An 18,042-nucleotide genomic window follows, 5' to 3' on the forward strand; every position below is an offset into this window, starting at 1 on the left:
TGTTATGAAAAGAGTTGATTCAGTCAATAATGCGTTACTGTTTACAGTCATTTGGAACAACAAGAAAGTCATTTATTTGGTAAAAAAAGATTGACTCTTTATTGCCTTTATGCAGCAGAAGACAGAAGACAGACATACAAATGCTCCACACACACAATATGCACTAATACTTACACACATCGTCATAGACTCACACTCACACTCCCACACCCACACACAAACCAACACACACTTAACACACCAGCATATTCTTACAGGATAAAACATTATATCAATAATATCATTATTAATTATCCACAACTTATATTTAATACTTCTACTAACAATAAAACATATGCTTTGTATGGCAGCACATGAGAAACTCGCATTTCTTAAATCAATTATACAAAAAGTGCCAGAAAAGTGTCAAAGAGCCACAAGATGTCGCTAATGCAAAGATTTTAAACATTACTCTGCACTGTTAGAATAAATGAAAGATGAAAGATTAAGTCCAAACACAAACTTTTATAGACTCTTCAAAAGCCCTTGACGTTTGACGTTCAATAATCGTAAATATATTGTTACGTATTTAATACGTAACTTCAATAGATAATTGGCTGAATTACATCCATTAAAAAAAAATCATGTTAAATGTCAACTATAATGCACATCTTTTAGATATCTTATATTAATTACAATTAGAAATCAAGTCTTTCACTATGGGCTCATTCATTAATTATAAGTATTATTTCAATCTCAATAACATTTAAAGTAAGTGATAAAGACTGATTTCCGCGTTCTGTGTTCTGCACACTTCCTCACACGCTTTAGTGGTTTCAGAAATCGAAAGCAAATAGTTTCTTCTTAGCGGGAAGTTTTGTCTGAAGCTACAACAGTAAAGTAAGTTTAAAGGATTATATTCTACATATAATAGTGATTTTAACCGTTGTATGGTTTCTGTGTATACAGGTTAAGTGAACTCACATCATAATTTGTTTTTTAAATCAATGAAGGCAAACAATGAGTGCTGGTAAAAATGCTTAAAAAAAAAAAAATATTAAATGGGTGATATAAATATGTTTATATAATATTATTACATATAGGCTACATTTAATCATTTTCAGATGCTTTTATATCAGCATAAGCGACATTATATTCATCTTAAGAAAACATTTATGATATATTTACATTATACACATTTTAAGTTTCTGAGCTTAAACTGTTGAAAAATCACACAAATTTGAAAAGGTTAAATGCAGTCTACCTGCAAAAAATTACAGCAGATATCTTCACCACTTCATTATGATCTCTGTATGAGAAAGATGAGTGATCATATAATGCGACATGTGCGGGCAAGTTTGAAACAACATGAGTCAGTTTAGGGTAAAACTATGAATGTATGCCTAAAATATTTGGGTTTGTAAATGTTTTAAATGACTATAATGGCATATTTTATAACTACTCAAGTAGCAACAGAAACTTATAAAAGATATAAAACATTCATGAGTAAAACTGGTTTTCTGCTCTTGTTGTATCGCTTTCACTCAGCGCTTCATTCTCACTTAACAGAAAAACGTTCCGCGGCTTTGCTTGGAAATGCAACCCTGCACAGATGAACCGGATGTCTAACCCACATTCATTTGATCTCAGAAAGACAACATCAGTGCTTAAGCAGCTCTCTGAATATTATCAGAAGATCTGGGACTGAACTTTACCTCTAAGATGAGTCTTCCAGATGAACAGTGGTAAGACGTGTCATCACTTAAAGGGAAACTCTGACAAAGAAGGGAACATCTGTCATGAATTACACGCACACAAGGGGGAACACAAATGATATGTGAAGGTTTCTTTTTAATGAGGTCTGAGGGCTTTTTAACCCACAATAGACAGTAATGTAACATCACAACAGCTTGTTCTTTGATATTTCCAAGTACATGTCACCTTAAGGGAGTTGTTACTGCAACAGTCTTCTTCATGCTAAAGATTTACAATAGATGTTTTATATCTTAACCTTTCTGTTGACAATGATACATGTGGATTCAGAACTTGTGACTTATTATGAGGAGACTTAACTCTGATCGTACAAAACTATGATGATGTGAAGTTAATCTGGATGAGAAAGAGGAAAAAATGATAAACATCAAACTGATTTCAAATCTACGGAATCCGTCTAGGCTTAGTATTAATAAGGTTGTTTGGTTCCAGGGTCCAGTAGAGAAATGCAAGAAAGGGTTTGTGGTTTACTGTCAGAAGTCTAGAGCAGGTTATGTATTAAAAAGAAGAACATGCAGGGACATCTGTATCAAAGAGGGCAGGGATGAGGATAAGAGGATCCAAATGCAGCAATACGGTTTATTGGTAAAATAAAACAAAGATAACTCAACTTTATTTAACCAGAACCAGGAACACAGAAGCTAACAAAAGACAATGAACAACAAAAGACAATTGGAACACATGTGAATAAATGTTGCTAGTCCTATTCACCCACTCTGCGCGGGCCTGTAACTAGTGTCGGTCCGGATTGGTCATGGGCTTTACTCACACATCTCTCTGTTGCTGACCTCAGTTACATTCAACCCCCTAAACTTCGCTCCCATCCAGGTCACAGCACCAATGTTACCGGTTCTGCTCTTTGTCTCTTGTCTCGTCTTGCTCATCTATTGGGAGACTCTCTCTTCACTGCTCTCCAAACTTGGAAAATTATGGATTTGATCAATTGGTCTCTCAACGCAATTGACACAATTTTCTCGACGAGGAAACTGGGTTCGGGGGAACCCGTCTGCCCTGACGGAAAGTTTGCAGCTGGCTACACGATGGACGCGTGGGAGAGATGGCGGATCGTGTGTCTGGCGGCTCTTTCAGTTGAGGACATCTAAGATATTTACCTATTTGGAACCATGATAAAAGGTCTTGTGCTGTTTGGATTAGGCTTTGCCCTGGGTTATCGAAAAATTCATAAAACGGGAACAGCTGTCCAAAGCCTCATAAAACTGCCCGTATTGATTGAAGCTGTGGGAAGAGCGGTCAGCATTGAGACTGAGACTATTAATCAAAATATGGTTGTTATCAGGGAGATTCTAACAGCTTTGGGAAGGAAAATCAACAGTATCGGAGATCAGAACGCCAATTGACAATGAGGGTTGCCGTGACATGTTGGAATACGGTTTCCCGACTAAACAAATCACAATCTTATCTTTTCGGTTCCCCGGCTCTAGAAACGGCCTTCAAGACCGCAGCTGGAAAATTAACCCTATGAGAGCACTGCAGTAAGACGCCCCTTCGTTCCTCCCCCACTCTAAAGACTCAGAACTATCACACACACACACACACACACACAGACTTTTGAAACTTATCCCTCCCACTCCTCCGTAGCTTTGAACCGCCAGCCTGACAAGTGGATCTGTGAACGGTGCTGTAATGCTGTAAAGCTGGACTCCTCCCCAGTGCCATTTTTCCCGGAAGTGCATGAGAAGCTCACAAAAAACCTTGAACACTCCCTTTTTTGGAGCGTTCACTGCAGACTAGCTGGGTCGCCCTGACTTCCCTCAACTCTGTAGCAGCTATATTGAGGTATCGCAGGTGTAAGGTCCGGTCGCTGTACACCTGTCCCCTCAGACCGCTTCCACCTGGAGGGACCAAGGCTCCCTTCCAAATCGTGTAAGTTCTCGTCATCCCTGGTGTCGAAGGCTTACATTGTGGAAGGGTCAAGCTGCTTCTGCGCTTCAGGTCATGGCCATTGGCGTTGAAGCAGTTAGACAAGTGTAAGCAAGACCCAGCGGCAATGCAGGAACTGTGCACCTTTACTGTCCTTGCTCTCCGGGCGACTAAGATGACGGTGCGCACGCTAGGTCGGACGATGTCTACTCTTGTTGTCAAAGAGACACCTTTGGCTCAACCGTGCGCAGATGGAGTCGGATCCGCCCATCGCGTAAGGTGGGCATGTTGGTGACACAGTTGAAGACTTTTTCCAACAGTTTTCGAAGGGGAAGAAGCAGACAGAGGCCATCAGGCAAATCCTCCCCCATTGCGACGTAGCCACCTCAGGGCGTAGAGGTCCCGGAGGGCGTCTGCATCCCAGCAATCCCCGCCCCTCTGTGCCTCTGACCCCGTCTCTGACACCCCCTCCACAGGCGGCCCCCCGTGAACTGAGACCCAAGCGGAGGGCAACAATCTTCCCATCCTCAGCCCTGACAGGAGACACGGGAAGATACAGGAAGTCAGGTGCAGCACCAGCAATTCCATGGCTGTGGAGCCGCATGGGTATTGTCCCTTACCACGTCCCACCTTGTCTCCAAGAGAGCTTTCTTTCTCCTGGGTGTCCACAGTATGCAGCAACCTCAACTCAACATTGCGACGTGCCACTGCCGCAGCCCTCTGCACTCTCCACTCGACGGTGCATCCGGCGGCAAAGACTTGAGGCAGGAAAGTCTGCTTGATTTTATGGGATGATTTATGAGACTTTGCTCTGCAAAGTGGATTTTGGATGATTTAGAAAATAAACAGGATTTTGGATGACGACATGTACTAATCACTAAATAGATCTTATTTAAAGATTTTCTCTGATAGATTCACTAAAAGGGGTCATATGGTGCGAATTCGTGTTTTCTGTGTCTTTAGTGTGTTAATAGTTGCCCATGCATGTATTAGACACCTAAAATTGCTAAAATGAATGTCACAGTTGTGTTATGTCCTGATTGGTTTTTCCTTCCGTGTCTGTTTTCTTAATTAGTTAATTAGTCCCTAACCTGTTTTAGTTTCCATTGATTATGTTTTTCATTGTATTTAAGCCCTGTGTCTCCCTCTGTTTGATGTCGGTTATTGTTTATGCTGCGTGAGTGTGTTCCGTGTGTCTCTATTCCTGGTTTTCATCTGGATAGCTGATTAAGTATACCTTGTTTTGAAATACTCTTTGTTTGGACAGTATCTTCTGCCCGCTACACGTGACAATTTAAGTGATGGAACAAATTTTGCATTTTTTATAATGGAGATTGACACAAGGATCGGTGCAGCTTCTGCAGTAATGCGGTCGCTGTACCGGTCTGTCGCGGTGAAGAAGGAACTGAGCCGCAAGGCGAAGCTCTCGATTTACCGGTCAATCAACGTTCCTACTCTCATCTATGGTCATGAGCTGTGGGTCATGACCGAAAGGACAAGATCCCAGATACAGGTGGCTTTCTCCGCAGAGTTGCTGGGCGATCCCTTAGCTATAGGGTGAGAAGCTCGGTCACTCGGGAGGAGCTCAGAGTAGAGCCGCTGCTCCTCCACATCGAGAGGGGCCAGCTGAGGAGGCTCGGGCATCTTTTCCGGATGCCCCCTGGGCGCCTTCCCGGGAAGGTGTTCCGGGCATGTCCCACTGGGAGGAGACCCCGGGGAAGACCTAGGAAACGCTGGAGGGACTATGTCTCCCGGCTGGCCTGGGAACGCCTCGGTGTCCCCCCTGAAGAGCTGGAGGAAGTCTCTAGGGAGAGGGAAGTCTGGGCATCCCTGCTTAGACTGCTGCCCCTGTGACCCGGCCCCGGATAAGCGGAAGAAAATGGATGGATGGATAAAAGCGAATGCTCACCCAGACCTGCCTGAAACACCTCTTGTAACTTCACCCCAACAAATCTACGTCAGTTCTTGGCATGATTTGACTGAGACCGCCCAATGGCAAGTAAGGTGGACGTACCTGTCAGTAAAATTGCTTTGGAACCTGATGTTCATGTTACATTTTCGTCACATTCTTGAAGTATTCCACCAATCACTACGCACTGGGTTACTGGCCAATCATAGCACACCTCGCTTTCAGAGCGATTAGCTTTGTGAAAACTCTTTCAGAGAGCAAAGAGGAGATAAAAATGTTAGTTTTTACTTAAATGTGTATGCAAATTGCATTGCATCTTAAACAAACAATAATGTTCATTTTAGCCGTGTCAAATGACCCCTTTAACATACTCCAGTCAACCCCATGTGCTCCCACAAGTAATTCCAAGTGTTCAGTCCTCAAAATCAGTTCATACACAATAAACCACCTTTTATACAGACAGGAAGTTTAAAGAGTTCTGGTTATGCATAAAAGCTCTGTTACTCAGAGAAAGCTTGCAGTTTGAGCTATAGTCTAACGCAGCTCTCACTAAAATAATTGTATTTATTAAATATATAGGTATATGTGCTTTCAGCTGTTGCTATCTTTTCTCTTGTGTTAAGAATACATTTTAGTTCAAAAGTTTTTGTGAATCACGATCTGTGCTTGAAAACATTCATACGCAGGTTTCACTTACAAATTTGCATACATATCCTTAGTGAATGAGACCCATATGTCATCACAGCATTTTGGTGTGAAAGCTACTTGTTCTAATTTCGTTAACGGAGTCGTTAACGGAACAATAATATAGTTACGTTTTTTGTTAAACTGCCTCATTATAATACACAAGAATCAATTTCTTCATATGCGAATAACGTTCTTTCTGTAATAAATTATTATTTTCCTGATAGTTGTGTTGTTAGTAAAAGATCATCATCATCTGGATTGAGCTCTGTGTCTTTGAAGAGTGATCGATCTAAACATGATCCACCAAACTTCAGTGAGAAAACACCATCAGTTACCAAAAGGTATTTTACAGTCAAAGTTAAATGTTTGGTTTCAATATCTTACAAATGTGCCATGAACGTTTAAAATGAATGTGCCCTCATAATCTTCAGTAAAAATCTGAAAAAGCACTTTTCGTCCTGTATTGACTGATCCATCTCATATGACATCAGATAGACAGTATGGGCGGAGCATCCATTAACTCCTCCCCTTCAACTGTCATTCTTTTGCCTGTAACTTAATTTAATTGAGGTCTAGTCCGGTCTTAATCTAATCTCTGTCTGGGAAACCGCCTCTTAGACTTCTAGTAACACAGTTAAATCATTGAATGTTTCTCATGTCTTTTTTTTGCATGCTTGTTTCCTTTCAATGCATCCATGCAAGCTTCTTCCTTAAAACATATAACATTATGCATTTAACAGACATATTTATCCAAAGTAAATTACAAATGTTGATTCATCGTTGATGAAAACACCATCTCAGTGTTGACGAAAGGTTATAACGGAGAGAATGAAAACGCACTAGTGTAGACAGGGTCTCAATCTCATCAGTATTGTGTGAGGTTCTTCCTTCTCTGTTTTGTGTCTCACAGATTAACTTCATCTGTACTCAAGATTGACAAGTCAAATGGCGTTGGTCCAATCTTTAGTGAGAAAACACCATTAGATATCAAAAGGTACGTCAAATGTTTCTTATTGAATGACACAGATAGACTGTATTAGAGAATACTGGAATAATATTTATAATGAAAGTTTAAAGCACTGCTAGATCTGTCAGGATCACTGTCGTCAAAGATGTATACTGTATAATATGGTTGTGTTCTTGGGCTAAACTCCCTGACCATCCATCAGCCAGCATGAATAAGAGCAAAGGAAACAGAACAGAACAACAGATGTCATTAGTTCTTATAGACATTTACGTGTATAACATTATGTAATGTAATGGAGACTTATGAAAAGGAATAACAGAAGTCGAGCCCTGATGTGCGGTGAACTTGTTGGAGGAGGGTAGTTTGACTCAACTTTATTTATATAGCGCTTTTACAATTTTCATTGTTACAAAGCAGCTGTACATGAGACACATTGAATACAAGTAAAACAACTAAAGGCATATACCTGTAAAAACTGTACAAGTATATGCTCATGAGCAACATCATAAGCTGCTGATATCTGAATGAATTTTAAACTGAAGCTGTAATAGTGTCATATATTTCTATAGGTAGAGGATCAGTTGATGTGAGATTGAATCATGTGACCAGAAAGCTATATGCTTGATTTCTTGATGTAGGGTTTTATTCATCATTTTTCATTGATTTAAGGCAAGGCAAGTTTATTTATATAGCACATTTCATAAACAAGGGCAATTCAAAGTTCTTTACATAAAATGATTTACAGAAAGAAATAAGCTTTAAAATGCAAATAATTGAAGATCACAAATACTTTTTAAGATTTTAAGAAACAATAAAGCCCGTGCATGCTATGCTGTGTCTGTACATTGTCTTTGTATGCTGTTCGTGTTACCAAGTACCTTTGACGCTACCACGCTACCTTGTTCCTTGTATGTTGCTTCTTGTATCCTGTAATCTATGTTCCTTGTTCTTGTTACCTCGTGTATTGTAAGTTTAGTTTTGTGTTGTACAAAGTGTTTGTTTTCTCGTTTAGTTAGTCCGTGTCCTTGTTTTAAATATTAGTTTATCTTGTCTAGTGGGTTTTGTTTTGCCTTTTTGTAAGTGTCTTTGTATGATAAACACCCCTTCACCACTGTGCCTGCCTGCATTTGGGTTCTCCCCCTCTGTTTCATGACACCCTTGTTATCTCTAACTGACTTGATACTGATGATCTGAGAAGTCTGATTGGTTTATATTCAATGAGCATATTTGAGATGTATTTAGGTCCTAGACCATTAAGTGATTTATAGACAATTAATAATACTTTGAAGTTGATTCTAAAATAACTGGTAACCAGTGTAAGGACCTGAGGATTGGAGTGATATGCTCAGATCTTTTGGTTCTGGTCAGAATCCGGGCAGCAGCGTTGTGGGTTAGATCCAAGGGGATTGCAAATACCTATGTAAAATGTTGAAGACAATCTTTTCAATGATCTTGCCTATAAAACGTCTTGGCTACGTATGTAACCTCAGTGTTGTAACCTCAGTGTTTGTAACCTCAGTGTTCTCGACACGTTGTGTCGAGAACGACAGATGGGGTTCGCCCTTGAGAACCAACAACTCTGACTACTATAGAAAAGGTCACTGAAATTTGGCGAATTAAATTTGCATGCCGGTCTCCGCCCCCGGATGTCTGGTATATAAGGAAGCCGGCGTGCAGCATTCATTTACCTCTTGTTCTGAAGAGCCTGAGAGCCTCTCACGACTGCAGCAGAATACGATACGTGTTTGTGGCATAAGGGACACATCGTCTCGTTCCCTCCATCAGGGAACTGAGGTTACATACGTAACCAAGACGTTCCCTTTCTGTCGGTCTCTCGACGTTATGTCGAGAACGACAGATGGGGTTGCCTATGGAAAACACCACAACGCTGTATAGCCTCACAATCCCTAGCAAAGTGACGGTAACAGGCCTGGTGTGGTGGTCGGGGGGTTCCAGAGCTTTCTTGGGGAAAGATGGGTACAGCCCTGACCGGTAACCTTTCACAGACGGAGACCTTATCTCTCTACTGGTGAGAGGTCGTCCGACTTGGGTTTACACCGGGTAAGCGCAACTTCCTTAATTAGGTATGCGCTGCAGAGGCCACCTCCTACACGTGGGGAGGAATATGGTGGATATAGGTATGGTCTTGTCCTTGGAGGAGAATGCATGGAACGTGCGGACTGAGTAGTTAACCACGAGGTGGAGGTCCACCTGGGGAAGCTCATGGGTTGCCATGTGTGGGAACCATTGTCATGAGGATACATTAGACGGAACAGCCCACGGAGGGGGTGTTACAGATGTCCGGTAGCACTAGGTCCAGTTAGAGCTATCTGTGATAGGTCACATGGTATCCCGGCCTCTGCCCAGTCAGCCCCCAGGGCATGCTTGCTTAGTGATGGATGAAATGCCTGTTCTTAACCAGTGTTTGGGTGAGAAGGGAGGTAGATAGCACACTGACCCAAACTACTAGAGGGTGGAACTTTTTGGGCACGCATCCGGGCCTGGGTCTCAAGATAACGTGAGAGATTCGAGGGCTGAATTCAAGGCAATCTGGGGACACAGAGGATGCTCGGAGGTCCCCTACCCTCTTGAAGGAAGCGAGCGCCATCAGGAGGGCCGTCTTACTCATCAGGTGAGGAAGATCAGAACCTCCGAGGGGCTCTTAAGGATCCCAAGAGGGTATAGAGCGGAGATGAGGCGGATTCCGGCCTCTCGCGCCCCTTAGGAACCTGGTGACCAGGTCGTGTCATACTGGAAACTTTCCATCAACTGAGTCGTGATGAGTGGCGATAGCGACTGCATACACATTCAGTGTGGAGGGGAGATGTTAGTCTCCAGTCTCGTAAGATGGACAACACAATCCTGATCGAGCACCTCAGTGGGTCTTTCTCGTTGATAGAGACACCAGGACGAGAAGAGGCACCGTTTAGAGGCGTGCAACCTCCTAGTAGATGGGGCCCTAGCCTGGGTGATGGTCTCTACCATAAAGGGGGAGTAACCAACTCAGGCTCTTCTCTTCCCATCTAGAGACTAGACATGGGTGTTCCAGAGATCTGATCTGGGATGCCAGAACGTGTCCTTCCCCAGGGGAATGGGTCAGGGGGAGTCGCTGTCCAGAGCATCAGCTCTGAAGCCAAGTGCGGTTAGACCAGTGCGGTGTAACCAATATCACATGGTGCTCCTCTTCCCTGGTCTTGCACAGTGTCTGTCGCGGTAAAATGTGTCTTGCCACTATCTACTTCTTCACCGTCAATGCTGAGCGCAGTCCTCGACGGCGTTACCAACAACCCACCCTGGGAGACGGGTGCATCAAGAAAGCGGACTTTCTCGGTTTCACTCTTCTGCCCAAGGTTCAGCTGGGGTTGTCTCTCCTGGACCACTACCGTGGACATCGTCCGACCCAGGGCCCGTGCCGCCACCATGGTTGCCTGTAGAGCACTGTCAGTGGTGGAGATCCTAATGCAGCTATCGTGTCCATCCCCCTCCTCGATGAGGGTGCCTCACCCAAGAGAACAGAGGGACATGCCGCGCTGGAGAATGCTCAGTCCTGAAAAGGACCTTTTTAGAAAAAAATCTCGAACACTTCCGGAACCGCCGAGATGCCCAGGGGAAGGTTGCTGCAGGTAGGGACGATCCGCTGCAACACGTCGTAGATCCAGCAATGTAGAAGAAGAAGAATTCGTTGAATTCGTTTTGTTCGTAGTCATGAGCGAAGGCTCTGAAGAACAAAAGGTAAATGAATGCTGCACGCCGGCTTCCTTTTATACCGGACATCCGGGGGCGGTGACCGCATTCAAATTTAATTCGCCAAATTTCATTGACCATTTCAATAGCAGTCAGAGTTGATTGGTTCTCAAGGGCAAACCCCATCTGTCGTTCTCGACACAACGTCGAGAGACCAACAGAAAGAGAAGGAAGATTTGATATTGGTCTGTAGTTAGACAGTAAGGTTTTGTCTAGATTGCCCTTTTTTAGAAGAGTTTTGACAACTACATTTTTTAGGTCTCTGGGAAAGTTCCTGAGAGCAGTGAGGTATTAACTATTTTAGGAGATCTGCTTCCAAACAGTTAAACACTCTTTTGAAAAAGGATGTGGGAAGTGTGTCAAGGCTGCAAGTTGACGCCTTAAAATACTGTACCGTTTCCTCCAGGGTTTTGAGATCAATTGTCTGAAATTCAGGCAAAGTTACTAATTTCTGACGTACTGAAGTCAGACTGACCTGACTGCCACATGGAGCTTTGCCGATTTCCATTCTGATATTACTGATCTTTTGAAGGAAAAAAGTTACAAATTCATTGCATTTGTCATCAGACAGCATTTCCCTCGGAACTTGACTAGGGGGATTTGTTAGTCTCTCTAGAGTAGCAAAAAGGTGATTTATTTTGGAGTTTATAATGTTAGAGAAAAAAGTTTGTCTAGCTTTGCCTAAGTCAACATTGAAGGCATGCAGACTGTCTTTATAGATGTTACAGTGAACTTCAAGTTTGGTTTTTCGCCACATACACTCTGCTTTTCTGCATGTTCTTTTCATGCTTTGTACTGCTGGTGTGTTTCTCCAGGGTGCTTTACGCATGCCAGTTATCGCCTTGACCTTTACTGGAGCAATGGCATCGATAGCATTTTTGACTTTTGCATTAAAGCTATCGAGGAGAACATCCATAGAGTCTGCAGATATATTTGGTGACAAAGACATAGCATTCATAAATAGCTCAATGGTGTTCTCATTTATGAATCTCTTTTATATTGAGACGGGTCTATTTTCCATGACAGGACTGATTGATATATCAAAGAAAATACATGATCAGACAGTGCCACATCTCTAATAATAGGGAATGTACATTAACAAATGTGCCATTCTCTTTTTAAAATGAATGTGCTGTCATAATCTTCAGTAAAAGTCTGAAAATGCACTTTCGTCCTGTATTGCTTAGATGACATCAGTTAGACAGCATGGGCGGAGCATTCGTTAACTCCTACCCTTCAACTATCAGTCTGGTGCCTTATCCATTTCGAAATGCGGTGACTGTTTTTATGTATCCAATCAAATCGCAGTGAAAAACACAAGCCACAGCTGCTATATTTCTCATTCGAAATTCCATTGCACTTGGAAATGTGTCAGAATATGGAAATTTAAACGATTCTAACTTCCGGTTCACACAAACTTTTGTAGGTCACACATAGGTATAGGGGCTGTTTCCCGTACAGGATGCAACAGCTTGCACTTAAAATACAGAACATCAGTATCATTGTTTTGACTCAGAATGCACACAATGTTGTTTTGTAAGGCATGCTTGTAAAAACAATTTAACTGTCCAAATTTAATTGAGGGCTAGTCCTGTCTTAATCTAATCTCTGTCTGGACACTGCCTCTTAGACTTTTATTAACACAGTTAAATTATTGGATATTTCTCATGTCTTATTTGTGCATGCTTGTTTCCATTCCTTGCATCTATACAAGGTTCTTCCCTTAAAACATTTAACATTATGCATTTAACAGACACTTCTATCCAAAGTAAATTACAAATGTTGATTCATCGTTGATGAAAACACCATCTCAGTGTGGATGAAAGGCAAAAACGGAGAGAATGAAAACGCACTAGTGTAGACAGGGTCTCAATCTTGTCATATTTGTCTGCAGTTCTTCCTTATCTGTTTTGTGTCTCATAGATCAGCTTCATCTGTATTCAGCAATTGTTCTTGAGAACATTCTTACGCAAGTTTCACTGACAAATTTGCTTGTAATCATACACAAGAATGAATCTCTTCAAATGTGTATAAGGTTCTTTCTGTAGTAAATCATTATGTCCCTCTCTGATATTTGTGTTGTTAGTAAAAGATCATCTTCATCTGGATTGAGCTGTGTGTCTTTGAAGAGTGATCGATCTAAAGATGATGGACCAAACTTCAGTGAGAAAACACCATCAGTTACCAAAAGGTATTTTAAAGTCCCAGTAAAATTACAAATTACAATTCCTATTTTTTCATGAAGTATTGCAGTGTTTGCACATTTACAAATGTGCCGTTCTCTTTTTAAAATGAATGTGCTGTCATAATCTTCAGTAAAACTCTGAAAATGCACTTTCGTCCTGTATTGCTTAGATGACATCAGTTAGACAGCATGGGCGGAGCATTTGTTAACTCATCCCCTTCAACTGTCAGTCTGGTGCCTGTTCCATTTCGAAATGTGTTAGAATATGGAAATTAAAACGATCGTTAATTCTGGTTCAAAAATTGTAAATGCTTTAACTGCTTAAGTATCTATGTGATTTATGTGTGTGTGTGTTTAAGTGAACGATGGCAGGAGACCTTAATAAATATAGGTTCAGAAATCACTCGATGGAAAACACTTAAAGAACAAAGAGGAATAAAGAGTGATGAAGAACTGACAACATTTCTGCTGGACAGGTGAGATATCAAACAATGGAAATTGACAATTAGATCAGCCCTAGTAAGAGATGTAATGGCTTTTGAAATATGATGAACACTGTTCATGTACAGTAATCTTTTTTTATTTTGTAGTATCAGAGTTTTAATAATTTTAATATGATCAAAAGCCACAGATCACCAGAAATTGGCAGGGAATTATTGTATCCACATTCTCTTGCAAATGAGAACATTGTTGTAAGAGTTGACAATATTTGTTGCTCTCAAGTCAACTTTTGTAGCTTATGAAGAACAATAACTGGTTTCAAGAGATTTCTCTAATGTTTGGTTATTATTTTTGTTTGCTAACAGGATTCAGTGTGAGACATCACCTGCAGAGCTCCATACGTTTGAAGATGAAATTTCCCGAATCTTTCAGGTAAAAATCTTTTTACATATCAGTCTATTTATTGTCAATTAATTTCACATTTTTGCAAAAGCCTTTTTTTATGTTCATGCTTTACTTTCAGGGTCTTGAAAACAAAATAGCTGTATTTTTTAAGAATGAGCTGGAAAGGTTTAAGAAAATATTGAAAAATGAAAACACACAATACTATGTGAAGGACTTTAAGGAGAACAAAAACAACATCAGGGAAACAGCCCTTGATGTCACAATGCACTTTCTGAGAAGTATGAAACAAGATGAACTTGCTGATACTCTGGAAGGTAAGAAGTTCTTGACATCACTATGTAATATTCTCACTTACACAATGCAGAACAGAAGTATTAATATCTATTCACACTGTGTTTTGTGTTTATTTAGATGAGCTGATCTACACATGTCAACTAAAATCAGATCTGGAGAAGAAGTATCAATGTGTATTTGAAGGAATTGCAAAGCAGGGTGACTCCACACTTCTAAATAAGATCTACACGGATCTGTATATCACTCAGGGTGGAGGTGAACAAGTCAATACTGAACATGAGATAAGACAGATAGAGGTTGCTTCCAGAAATCTAGAATCACCAGACATACAGATTAACTTCAAGGATTTGTTTAAAGCACATGAACAAACCCAGACCATCAGAACTGTACTAACAAAAGGAGTTGCTGGCATTGGAAAATCAGTCTCAGTGCAAAAGTTTGTTCTGGACTGGGCTGAAGGAAAAGAAAACCAGGATATCAGCTTCATATTTCCTCTTCCATTCCGAGAGATGAACTTGAAGGAGAAAGCAGAAGTAAGTTTAAAGGATCTTTTATGTGAGTTTTTCCCAGAGATTAAAAGACTGGACCTTACCAGAAAAAACAAAAAGGTTCTGTTCATGCTTGATGGTTTGGATGAATGTCGTCTTCCTCTGAAGTTTGATGGTAATGAGATATGGAGTGATATCACATCACCTGCTCCTCTGGATGTTCTCCTGACAAACCTCATCAAAGGAAATCTGCTTCCTCACGCTCACATCTGGATAACCACCAGACCAGCAGCAGCCGGTAAGATTCCTCCTGAATGTATCGACCAAGTAACAGAGGTCCGAGGATTCAATGATGCACAGAAGGAAGAATACTTCAGAAAAAGATTCACAGATGAGAATATGGCCGACACAATCATTGATCACGTTAAAAAATCAAAGAGTCTCTTCATCATGTGTCACATCCCAGTGTTCTGCTGGATTTCAGCCACTGTGCTCCAGAACATTCTGGAGAAGAAGAGCAAAGATCAGACTGATGACACACAGGAGTCAAACATTTATGATACTCCTAGAACTCTGACACAAATGTACACACACTTCTTTCGCTTTCAGATTCAACAGAGCAGAAGAAAGTATGATGGAGAATACTCGCCTGATATCTCCTGGGACATGGACTCAATCTATTCACTGGGGAAACTGGCTTTTGAACAACTAGAGAAAAGTAACTTGATCTTCTATGAGTCCGATCTGGAGGAGTGTGGCATTGACGTCACTAAAGCTTCTGTGTATTCAGGGATGTGCACTCAGATCTTTAAACAGGACACAGGGATCAGTCTTTGTACCATGTACTGCTTTGTTCACTTGAGCATTCAGGAGTTTATCGCAGCTTTGTATGCACATCTGTTTCTACACAAGAACAAGAAAAATATATTTGTTCAAGAACACATGGAGCCAGAAGCCCAGAATGAAACTCTGACTGGTTTACTGAAGACTGCTGTGGATAAGGCACTTGAGAGTGACAATGGACATCTGGATCTTTTCCTTCGCTTCCTCCTCGGTCTGTCACTTGAGTCCAATCGACCTCTCCTACGAGGTCTGTTGTCACAGGAAGAGAGCAATAAGCAGAACAACACAGAAATAATCCAGTACATCAAGCAGAAATTTGAAGATAGTTTATGTCCAGAGAGATCCATCAATCTGTTTTACTGTCTGAATGAACTGAATGATCAAACTCTGGTTCAAGAGATTCAGAAGCATCTTAGTGAAGGAAGTCTGTCATCTTCTGACCTCTCACCTGCTCAGTGGTCTGCTCTCGCTTTTGTGTTGCTGACATCAGATGAGGAACTGGAGGAGTTTGAGCTTCAGAAATTCAAGAAATCAGATGAATGTCTCATTAGATTACTGGCCGTTGTCAAGTCCTCCAAACATGCTCTGTAAGTAATGGAATAAAGTCAGTTCACATCTACACAACAAACACAGTTTCAGTACATATGTGCTAAAATGAAAGACACAATGCTAACGTTAATCTTCTATTAAAAGAAGTTTCTATCTACTGTTCATGTCTGTTAGGTGGTACCTGTATTGCATGTTTTAATTCTTATTCTGTGTTATGATTCTTGTAGGTTAAATGACTGTAATCTAACAGAGAAGAGTTGTTCAGCTCTGGCTGAAGTTCTGAGCTCAGATAACAGTCTTGAGGAGCTAAACATGAGCAATAATAATCTACAGGATTCAGGGGTCAAGCTACTCTGTGCTGGACTGAAGAACATAAAGTGTGAATTAAAGAAACTGAGGTAGGTGTCACAACTAGGCTGCACACTGATTAGTTGCAAGTTATCAATTACAGAATAAAAGCCTTTGTTTACATAAATATTATACACAGAAAACCCACATATATTATGTATATATAAATACACACACATGTTTATATTTAGAGATCATTTATATTATACACCAATCAGGCATAACATGATGATCACTGTCAGGTGAAGGGAATAACACTGATATTCTCTTCATCACGACACCTATAAGCGGTTGGGATATACAGTATTAGGCAGCATGTACATTTTTTCCTCATAGTTGATGTGTTAAAAGCAGGAAAAATGAAATGGCAAAATCGTGATGTCTAGATGACTTTGTCAGAGCATTTCCAAAACTTCCGTTCTTGTGGGGTGTTCCTGGTCTACAGTGGTCATATCTAACAAAAGTGGTCCAAGGACAGAACAGTGCTGAACTTGAATGTGATGTAAAAGAAAACGAGATTCATCAGACCACCAATGCAAAAATGTTTCAGGAATGGTTTGAGGAGTACAACAATGAGTTGAAGATGTTGACTTGGCCTCCAAATTCACCGGATCTCAATCCAATCGAGGATCCGTAGGATGTGCTGAACAAACAAGTCTGATCCATGAAGGCCCCACCTGGTAACTTACAGGACTTGAAGGATCTGCTGCTAACATCTTTGTGCCAGATAAAACAGCTCACCTTCAGGGGTCTAGTGGAGTCCATACCTCAAAGGCTCAGGGCTGTTTAGTCAGCAAAAGGGGGACCAACATGATATAAGGATGCTGGTCATAATTTGATGCCTGATCGCTGTATATACATTTTTTGGGCAGACGCATTTATCCAAACCAACTTACAGAGAAGATAAGGAACAATAAAGCGATTTGTCAACAAAACAATAAGTACTTAAGAAATACCAAGATACTTGTTTTTTAAAAGACGGAGAAACACCAATTAAGAGAGATAGAGAGAGAGAGAGAGAGAGCGAGAGAGAGCGAGAGAGAGAGAGAGAGAGAGAGAGAGAGAGAGAGAGATTAAAGTCAACATTTCCAGTCAAGTATTCACGAAAATATAAGTTTTAAATTGTTTCTTGAATGATGAGAGTGAAGTGGTTGACCGGACTGTATTTGTAAGATCGTTCCACCAGTGAAGAGAAGAGAAGGAGTATTGTCACGCCCGGCTTTGCCGTGCTGGGTGTGCTCACTCCACCGTTGAAGAGAAGGTGTTTGGTCCGACTCTCTCCTCCCAGGCTGAAGGGGGAGCTGTCTGTTTCCGGTCCATCTGGTGGCAGCTGATTGGCGGAACAGTTTAAAAACCTCTCCTGCCAGTTGCTCTGGGCTCCGGTTGCTCTGGCTGCGCTTCTTTTGCTTTGCTCTGACCGTCAGGCTGGCGGTAGCACCATCCAACTCTTTTTGTCTTTTGTGCATTGCACATAGTTTATACATTTTACTGATCTGCATTACATTTTTGATTTGTTTTCTTGTGCTTCTCATTTACTGACATTTATACA

At 41.2% G+C, this 18,042-nt stretch overlaps 1 protein-coding gene across 1 annotated transcript in view; it reads left to right on the top strand.

Moving 5' to 3' along the window:
- Nucleotides 1–3,808: 3,808 nt before the first annotated feature.
- The window catches only part of LOC130429841 (NACHT, LRR and PYD domains-containing protein 3-like), a 48,036-nt gene continuing 33,802 nt past the window's right edge, over nucleotides 3,809–18,042 (top strand). The window contains exons 1-10 of the mRNA XM_056758666.1: nucleotides 3,809–3,907; nucleotides 3,954–4,195; nucleotides 4,305–4,397; nucleotides 6,454–6,570; nucleotides 7,140–7,223; nucleotides 13,027–13,131; nucleotides 13,485–13,601; nucleotides 13,932–13,998; nucleotides 14,090–14,342; nucleotides 14,383–16,183. Of these exons, the coding sequence (XP_056614644.1) occupies nucleotides 3,809–3,907; nucleotides 3,954–4,195; nucleotides 4,305–4,397; nucleotides 6,454–6,570; nucleotides 7,140–7,223; nucleotides 13,027–13,131; nucleotides 13,485–13,601; nucleotides 13,932–13,998; nucleotides 14,090–14,342; nucleotides 14,383–16,183 (2,978 nt within the window). The remainder of the gene's footprint in view (nucleotides 3,908–3,953; nucleotides 4,196–4,304; nucleotides 4,398–6,453; nucleotides 6,571–7,139; nucleotides 7,224–13,026; nucleotides 13,132–13,484; nucleotides 13,602–13,931; nucleotides 13,999–14,089; nucleotides 14,343–14,382; nucleotides 16,184–18,042) is intronic.

Source organism: Triplophysa dalaica, chromosome 10 (genome assembly GCF_015846415.1).
Source record: "Triplophysa dalaica isolate WHDGS20190420 chromosome 10, ASM1584641v1, whole genome shotgun sequence".
Classification (NCBI taxonomy): Eukaryota; Metazoa; Chordata; class Actinopteri; order Cypriniformes; family Nemacheilidae; genus Triplophysa; species Triplophysa dalaica.